The 8503-nt window shown below is 46.6% G+C and overlaps 2 protein-coding genes across 2 annotated transcripts; one reads left to right on the forward strand and one right to left on the reverse strand.

Annotated features, from left to right (window-relative positions):
* Window positions 1-323: 323 nt before the first annotated feature.
* On the forward strand, window positions 324-4767 carry LOC123119221 (cationic amino acid transporter 2, vacuolar). The gene is made up of 13 exons (XM_044538935.1): window positions 324-640; window positions 1495-1696; window positions 1795-1879; window positions 1968-2108; window positions 2204-2322; window positions 2396-2492; window positions 2600-2772; window positions 2869-3094; window positions 3230-3482; window positions 3602-3710; window positions 3808-3920; window positions 4013-4088; window positions 4218-4767. The coding sequence occupies exons 1-13, from the start codon at window positions 496-498 to the stop codon at window positions 4378-4380; spliced, it is 1902 nt and encodes a 633-aa protein (XP_044394870.1). The 5' UTR covers window positions 324-495; the 3' UTR covers window positions 4381-4767.
* Window positions 4375-7735, reverse strand: LOC123119222 (uncharacterized). Its single transcript, XM_044538936.1, has 8 exons — window positions 7518-7735; window positions 7146-7414; window positions 6453-6523; window positions 6278-6326; window positions 6062-6138; window positions 5893-5978; window positions 5380-5476; window positions 4375-5274 (listed from the first exon to the last, which is right to left on the reverse strand). Exons 3-8 carry the CDS (start codon window positions 6508-6510, stop codon window positions 5168-5170), a joined length of 474 nt encoding a protein of 157 aa, XP_044394871.1. The 5' UTR covers window positions 6511-6523; window positions 7146-7414; window positions 7518-7735; the 3' UTR covers window positions 4375-5167.
* Between the last annotated feature and the right edge of the window lie 768 nt (window positions 7736-8503).

An 8503-nucleotide genomic window follows, 5' to 3' on the forward strand; every position in this document is an offset into this window, starting at 1 on the left:
CTATGAATTTTCAGCCCTCTCTTCCTCATGCAATAAAACCTGCCGCTCTGCCATTGCAATAAAACCCACTCGAATTTATCTTCGGGGCGGCGTGCGGTTTTATAACTATGACCTCTTCAGCCCTTCATAGTCTCGAGTTATTAAATTACACTCATGTTGGCGTATCAAACAGAGCAAACTTTATTCCATACGCTCCATGCCACGTACGTACTACGTATACATAGAGTATACTACTGCTCCTACAGTTTCTAGATTTTTTTTATCTTTTTCACGATTCAGACAGCGGCACGCCTCACGATAAAAGCCAACGAGAAGCCTCCTCTGCTCCCTGCTAATCCTGCCCGTAAACACACTCTTCTCCCTCCTCCTCCCAAGAATCCCCGCGGCTCAAGCAAGGGGGACAGGGCGGCCGGAGCCGGCCAGCGCACCGACCGCGCTACACGTTCACCCCCCACGTCGCGGGGGCGGCAGCGGGGCTCCTCCTCCGTGCCGGCGATGGGCGCCGACGAGGCGGGGCCGGGCGGCGGCGGCGGGATCCGGGTGCTCCTGCGGCGGAAGCAGGTGGACTCCGACCGGGCCCGCGCCGCCGGCGGCCAGCAGCTCGCCAAGGAGCTCTCCATCACGCAGCTCATCGCTATCGGTGCGCGCTCATCATTGCCTTTTTCTCTCCTTGGACTTCCCGTGGATGATCTTTTTTTGTGGGGAATGGGTCACATGCGGAAAGCGCCAGCTTTGACCTGCCTTCCGGGTTAATCGTTCGCCTCCATGGCTCAAGGCGCCAAGCTTTCGCGCCGCGGATTGTTATCTTTGGATCTTTCAGCTCGTAACAGTGAAAAAAATTACTCTGCTCCGATAGGCGTATCGTTGGTTCTGTGGTGTGATTTTCTGCAGAGTTTTTACCTTTTGGATTCCCCTCGCGTCATTCGCCCACACGGCCGCCAAATCCAAAATCTGTTAGGTCTATGTATAATACCGAACACACACTAGAATTGTAGTAATAAATGTTGTTGCCCAGAGCGCAGAAGCTTCCACTGAAGAACAGCTAATACTATTTCACATGATTTGAGATGAATTCAATTACTACACGCGGTGTGGGATCTCAATAGAAATGTTTTGATCAGGAGATGGACTATGAGATGCAGATTCCGTCCATTTGTAATACTACTACTTTCCATGGAGGGTTGAGATGTAGTACTATCTGAAGTTCAGGCTTGTGCCGTGTCTACTACTCTTGTGCTTGTTTGGTTGTTGCCGTGTCAGTGTTGGTACGGTGGGTGGCTGGGTGGGTCCTCCCTCAGGATTCCAATCCCCAAATCTTGCTACATACCTTGATGATGCATACTCTGTTTGATGTAGAAATGGTTACATGCTTCTGAAATGCAGAGTGTTCTTAACACTTGTGCAGAGTCTATTTTCTGTCTTGCACCGATCCCGGTGTTTTATGTTATGATGAAAATAGTGCTCATGGAACATCTATTTTGTGTCATCTTTCAGGCGTCGGTTCGACGGTTGGAGCCGGAGTCTACGTTCTCGTGGGGACGGTTGCCCGGGAGCACTCTGGCCCGGCACTGACGCTCTCGTTTCTGATCGCCGGAATAGCGGCTGCGCTTTCCGCTTTCTGTTACGCGGAGCTTGCTAGCCGCTGCCCTTCCGCGGGAAGCGCCTACCACTACTCGTACATCTGCGTTGGCGAAGGGTAATTTGCTGAAATGCTGGAGTGCACATTGTTCATGAAGTGCCGTATTCCAATGATCGGATGTTCTCACACTTTCTTTTGACATTTTGTTCTCCTAGGGTTGCATGGTTGATCGGCTGGGCTCTCATACTGGAGTATACAATTGGCGGATCAGCCGTTGCCCGCGGCATATCACCCAATCTAGTAAGTGGGTTTTTTCCCTGTTTCTGTGGCATGTTGGTTAGTAGTTTCACCTTCCATCTCTCCTAACATACCCTGTCTATGCGTTTAGGCGTTATTTTTTGGAGGACCAAATAGTCTGCCATGGATTCTAGCACGCCATGAGCTCCCATGGTTAGATGTTGTTGTTGATCCTTGTGCTGCTGCCTTGGTTTTCCTTGTCACTGCCCTGTTATGCGTCGGGATAAAAGAGGTTACAGGCTTCAACACTTCAGAAACACCTTTCGTGCTACTTCCTCGAGAAGTATAGCCTATGATATTTACTCCTTGTTTTTCTTTGTAAAACAGAGTACATTCGTGCAAGGAATTGTGACAGTCCTGAACTGCTGCGTGATGCTATTTGTTATTATAGCCGGCAGTTACATTGGATTCCAAACAGGATGGGTCGGCTACAAGGTGTCTGGCGGGTAATGTAAAAGCTACTTTTTATTTAGTTTTCTCTATTTTGTAAGTAGTGTGCTTAACCACTTTTCTCTACAGATTTCTGCCATATGGGGTGAATGGAATGCTTGCTGGATCAGCGACAGTTTTCTTTGCCTACATAGGCTTTGATTCAGTTGCGAGCACCGCTGAGGAGGTAAGGACAGGTTCCATTTCCCAAATTGACATGCATGGCACGTCTTTACACCCACTGGATCGGCGGCATTATTAAGAACTCTTCTGTCTAAACTTCCATTCCAACAGGTGAGGAATCCACAACGGGATCTGCCGCTGGGAATAGCCACGTCATTGACGATTTGCTGTTCCTTGTATATGCTGGTTTCAGTTGTTATTGTCGGTCTGGTGCCATACTTTGCTATGGACCCAGATACCCCTATTTCATCCGCCTTCGCGAGGCATGGGATGCAGTGGGCAATGTAAGGACTCTCCCTTTGACACCTCTTCCATTTCGCCGGGCATCACTTGGTGTGCTTCCTGCTGAGGCCTTTTTTTCCTGCACTGTCTTGTTTTAGGTACCTTGTAACATCTGGTGCCGTTCTCGCTCTCTGCTCAACCTTGATGGGATCACTTCTGCCACAGCCAAGGATATTGATGGCCATGGCGAGAGATGGGCTGTTGCCATCCTTCTTCTCTGATGTTAGCGAAAAGACACAAGTTCCTGTCAAGAGCACAATCATAACTGGCATCTGCGCGGCTTCTCTGGCTTTCTTCATGGATGTTTCACAACTAGCAGGAATGGTAAGGATCTAGGAACCTTTAAATAGTTTCCATTTGAGAAATTTGATGAATTTTGGCTCAAGATGAGATTTCATGAAGATTAAGACTTTTATGAGTACTAAATATTGGACCTAAAGGAGTTAAGTTTGGTTGCAGGTCAGTGTAGGCACGCTCCTCGCGTTCACCATAGTCGCCGTCTCCATTTTGATCCTCAGATATGTTCCTCCAGATGAGGTACCCCTGCCATCCTCTCTGCAAACGTCGTTCCGCTTAAGCCAAGAATGTGATGAGGAAAAGGTGGGGAGTCCTCTTGGAGATGGGAACCATGAACAGGGGACGTCTGAGATTAAGGATGTGATCGTAGTAGAATCAATCAATGACCCTCTTATTGAGAAGCAGCTATATGCAAGTAAGTCTAGGAAATTGCATTTCGAGTTGGTCTAGTCTACATTTCTGAGCATGTGCATTTTACTTATCAGACCCTTTACTTATCTAGCTGGCTAACCGGTTTCTCTGTCAATCCATCAGACAAATTGGATGAGTTAAACCGGCGGAAAACCGCTGCTCGCAGCATAGCATCTGTATGCGTAGGGGTGCTAATCCTGACGGCTTCAGCTTCTGTAACGTTCCTGCCATTGTAAGTACGGACCGGGCATATCTTGTTCCCACGATGAACTTTCCTGTGCAATGAAATACTGACCTGTCTAACACGCATCCCTCACCTTTCACGTCAGCCTGGTGATGTGCTTATTCTGCGTGTTTGGTGGCCTGCTCCTCCTAGCTGGTCTCGGAATGCTCTCCTGGATCGACCAGGACGACGGAAGGCACTCATTTGGTCACTCTGGAGGTACACTTGCATCACAGCATTTTCATGCTTCTCTCCGTACTAGACTACTGGTAACTTGATGCCACAGCTCCTTTCTGCCGCTCCCTCTGCAGGATTCATCTGCCCGTTTGTTCCGCTGCTGCCGGTGATGTGCATTCTCATAAACACATACTTGCTCATAAATCTAGGGTGAGTACCTCAAAGCTCAAACAATTATCTCAGTCGCTGATAAGTTTACTTTCGCCAACAAAACATTCAGAATGGAAGGATGCGTATGTATGTGTCTGAACATTGCCAACCTCTGTGTATGTTCTTCAGGGGTGGCACGTGGATGCGGGTCGGGGTATGGCTGGTGATGGGGGTCTTCGTGTACATTTTCTACGGCCGGACCCACAGCTTGCTGACGGATGTCGTGTACGTCTCCCTGGCTCAGGCAAACGAGATATACGGTTCTTCCTCTTCGTCAGCGTTTGTGGCCTAGATAGATACTGTCGCAGAGCATCCTTGAGAGATCATATATATGATCCGGGATCCATCTCACGGAAACCTCGAGCACCACCCTGATAGGAGGGATCTTCCCCCACTGTCGCTGCTGCATCCTGCATGGCAAGGCAGGGCATGGGATCTGAAGAATTCAACAAATTCTGAAGCTGTGTACATTGCAATTTGTAGATATAGCATCATCATATATATGTGGCTCGTTGGAGGAATGTAAATAGTAAATTTGTGCACATAGAAGTGTAAGACTTGCAATATGTGCAATATTGCAAGGGGTGATTCATTTAAGTGTACGGGAGTTTATAAAACTTCAGAGATCTTGGGGTGACATTGCAGCAGGAACCCATCCTGAATCATCGTCAGTTCTTCAGTTTGCCATGCAATATCTGATATTGTGATTCAGCACCTCCATTGCAACGGCAAGAGCAAACTTCACAGATAGATAGGCCACCATTTGTAATCGTACAGTTTCCACTTTATTTCAGTTAAAGAACACTTGTGCAGCTCCACGTTTGAGTATACAGCAACCATCAAACCCAAGCTCTTCACCAGATCAACTACATTACGACCGAATATCCAGAACCATCAAACCCAAGCTCTTCACCAGATTAAACCAAGCTATTCTAAAAACAGTAGTGCAATCAAATCCAAGCCAATGCCTTAGGAGAGAACAAGTTATGCACCAGACTAACTACATCAAAACGCATTACAGTATGGAGGCAGTATCAGTATATCCCCTTCTGTTTCCCCAGGTTCTCTGAAAAAATCATCTAGGAGTCGTTCTTGCGTAGGTTGTAGAAGATTGAGCCATCAATCGTCTCCATAGCCAGTTGATTCAACCGCATAAGGATCAACAAGTAGGATCTTCCTTTGCGCCCTACACGACAAGGGCGTGAAAGGAAACGTCAATGGGATTTGTCTAGTGTAAAAGCATTTCACATTTCTGCGGGCAGGGAATGGCAAGTATAAGATTATAACATACCCAAGCCGATTGATGCAACATCATCCTGATTTAAACTTCCCTGAGCCTTATCACCACCAAAGTATGCATTTAGTTTTGAAACGGCGTCATGCAATTCCTGATAAAAAGAGAGGCCGCAAAAAAGGTAAGCATTGCAGTAGATTGCTTTGAGGTGGCATAACTAAGATAACACTACTATCGTCATGAAACCACTGCAATGCAGAGGCCAAAACAGAAAAGACGTTAAAGAGTTTATGGCAAGAGGCAAGAAAAGATATTGCATGATTTCTCCCTTCTACTCCCTCCGTTCCGAATTACTTGTCGCAGGTATGGATGTATCTAGATGTATTTTAGTTCTAGATACATCCATTTCTGTGACGAGTAATTTGGAACGGAGGGAGTAGTAATTAATTCCAGTAACATGTCTGAATTACACGGACTGTGCTGTAACTTGTTGCCACTACAAAATAGACAACGTGCATAGAGTACTATGAGAAGCATTCCCGATTAGTTTTTTTAAGAAAGAAGTCAGACCTCCCATGATGCAAGAGTCTTCATGTAAGGAGGAAGTTTATCGTACTCCTCCTTCGACGCCCTTATCATTCCTTGGAAAGCATTGTCTTCACAGATTCAACAGAGATGTCAGTCATAAAAAGCAAGCATTTAATATATCTTCTAAACATAAAAGATACACTCTGCTGACCATCTTGCTCATAGGTTTCAATTTGGGGAGGTGTGGGTTCTTCAGCTTCCTCCAAGATCTTTTGGTCATCATCAACACTGAACGGTATAAACACAAGGTGATTTTCAATGAAGAAAAAACAAGTAAAGAACTGTGGAGAACAACAAAAAAAAGAACAGCCTGAAAAGGACATTGCAATAGACATCTCATATATATGTCTGTATTTCGTTGAGTTACCTTCCAAGTTTTCTGTCAGGCATCTTTGGGCTTGCAGAAAAATCAATATCTGCGACATCCGAAAGAAATTATTATCTCTATTCGATTTAGGACTTGCAGTAAAAAATACTAATATGTATAATGCATCTAAACAGTTGATTTAGGAAGATGCATTGCAAGTGTTCGTGTTCCGTACCTTGAGAGGACAGGGTAGCCAGACAAGCATCAGAAATCCCAAAATTCTTTAGTGACATGGAATCCTCAAATCTTACATGCAGTCAAGAAAGAACTCAATACTCTGTATCTCAATCACACAGAAACACAAAAGAATGATTTGATGCTGAATAGTGCAATGAAGTACAACGGATCTCCTGGTATCAGAGTAATCTGTACCCGACCTACACCAAGCTAACACCCTCTAAATAAAGAAGGATTGCCTACTATATTTTCAAAAAAACAGAAGCCCATTATTAATTAAAGATCAAGGTTCAGACTGGTGCATTCAAATTGTTAAGCTTATCCAGTATAACGAATCCCCAACAACCCAACCAATCATAACCTCCAATGTTTGCTGGTCCCAAATGATGGTATGACAGCATGATATTAGGGAGAATTACACATTTAGCAGGAAAAATTAGTAGTAAAGGTTAACAGCTAATAACAGGGGCAGAATAAGTATGGTTCAACTCCTAATGCGTATAAATCTTCAAATTCTGACTTCACTCACGATGCTGCAATTGTAAACCCTTACAGCTAGCCAACTAGGCGCAAGATGATATCTCGTATTTAGAGCCTATGCATCTCGAATTGTTATGTGCCCGGTCATAGATCACACCCAACACAATCAAAAGTGCATTTCTCTGAAAATGCCTTAGTAATGGAAGGATACAGTTCATCGTCGTCGAAGTGCTTCCGGGCAGACCTGAGGACCGAGCTTGACCCTCCCAAGAGCCCATTCCCGGGGACATCAAGGTCCCCCAAGTCTGCACCTTCCTCCACCTCGTCCTCCACCTCTGCCCCAACAAGAGAAACCCCATGACCCTCAGCCAAAATATACGAACACTGCACGGGCAGAGCTTCAAAGTGACATCACCAGGTCGGCGCCCGCCGCCTCCACCCGCCGGTCCAGCCCCTGCAGGAACGCGTTCGTCGCCGACTCTGCGAGGGAACACGCGCACACGTCATCCGTGAGCAGGAAGGAAGGAAAAGCGCTGGCTGGCGAAACCCTAGCGGGGGAGGGCGGCGAGGTCAGATGCGGTACCGAGGGGGATGGCGCGGCGGGAGAGGGCGTCGGAGAGCGCGCGGGAGGAGTCGTCGGCGTCGGTGAGCACCTCGGAGAGGGAGCCGCACAGCGCCGAGATCGACGCGTCCATGCCGCGCTGCATCGCGGCGGCGGCGGCGGCGGGTCGCCGGAGTTGGGGGGCGGCAGGAGGGGGAATTGGGGACGATTCCTCTCTTTCTGTGGCGAGTTCGAATTTTCAGTGCGGACGGCCGGGAAATGAAATGGGTGGGCTCGCCGAGGGATTCACGGCCTGTCCCGAATGCAAGGCCCAACACTATATAGGCCTGTCTAATTTCTGTCTCATCCGTTTCAACATAAAAATACTTATTTTCTCCAAAAAAATGGCAAACATTTTATTTTTAGCAAATTACATGGTCAAAAGCATTGCATGGAATTGTCCTGGGCATGACGATTCTTGCTCACAGAGATATCAATGCATCACCTCACTGCCCAATGGGTGCCCAAGATATTCCTCGTATGGGCCTGTTTGTTAAGCTGCATACAGCCCAACTAGGGTCCGGCGTAAATTTGTCATGTTTGGTTGTCTGGACTGCATTTGATTCCTGGACCGTACGAACCTCAAAGCATTGTTGGGTCTAGTTTACTCTATCGGCTCCTAAGAGATACATGTGTCCATAGAAGTTAACGCCTTCACCCCGAGAGAAGGAGGATTTTAATCACTGAACCGAACTTTAACAAGATGGCCATATAAGATCGCATTTGATTGGTAATCATGGTATGCTTGACATAGTAAAGAAGGTACAGCGCAGTCCACATTATTTTTCACCACGGTAGATAGTTATATTATTCACATATTTAATTGTTTTTCTTTAGGCCTCCAGTGCAGTGGATAACACCATCAAAAAGCCTAAAGACATTTTTGAATGAGGGAGTGGGTTCGGTTGACCATTTTTTTAGAGAGATCAATCGTGTCCGCTAATGCTCCGGATGTTGTGGATATATTT

Source organism: Triticum aestivum, chromosome 5D (assembly GCF_018294505.1).
Source record: "Triticum aestivum cultivar Chinese Spring chromosome 5D, IWGSC CS RefSeq v2.1, whole genome shotgun sequence".
Lineage (NCBI taxonomy): Eukaryota > Viridiplantae > Streptophyta > Magnoliopsida > Poales > Poaceae > Triticum > Triticum aestivum.

Excerpts from the sequence above, each read along its gene's own strand:
- LOC123119221 (XM_044538935.1), top strand. The coding sequence starts at position 496 with ATGGGCGCCGACGAGGCGGGGCCGGGCGGCGGCGGCGGGATCCGGGTG. Across the intron at positions 2,773-2,868 it reads CATGGGATGCAGTGGGCAAT|GTACCTTGTAACATCTGGTG; the intron begins GTAAGGACTCTC and ends GTCTTGTTTTAG. Across the intron at positions 3,711-3,807 it reads TCTGTAACGTTCCTGCCATT|CCTGGTGATGTGCTTATTCT; the intron begins GTAAGTACGGAC and ends CTTTCACGTCAG.
- LOC123119222 (XM_044538936.1), bottom strand. The coding sequence starts at position 6,510 with ATGTCACTAAAGAATTTTGGGATTTCTGATGCTTGTCTGGCTACCCTG. Across the intron at positions 6,327-6,452 it reads GGCTACCCTGTCCTCTCAAG|ATATTGATTTTTCTGCAAGC; the intron begins GTACGGAACACG and ends CGGATGTCGCAG. Across the intron at positions 5,275-5,379 it reads TGTTGCATCAATCGGCTTGG|GGCGCAAAGGAAGATCCTAC; the intron begins GTATGTTATAAT and ends CTTGTCGTGTAG.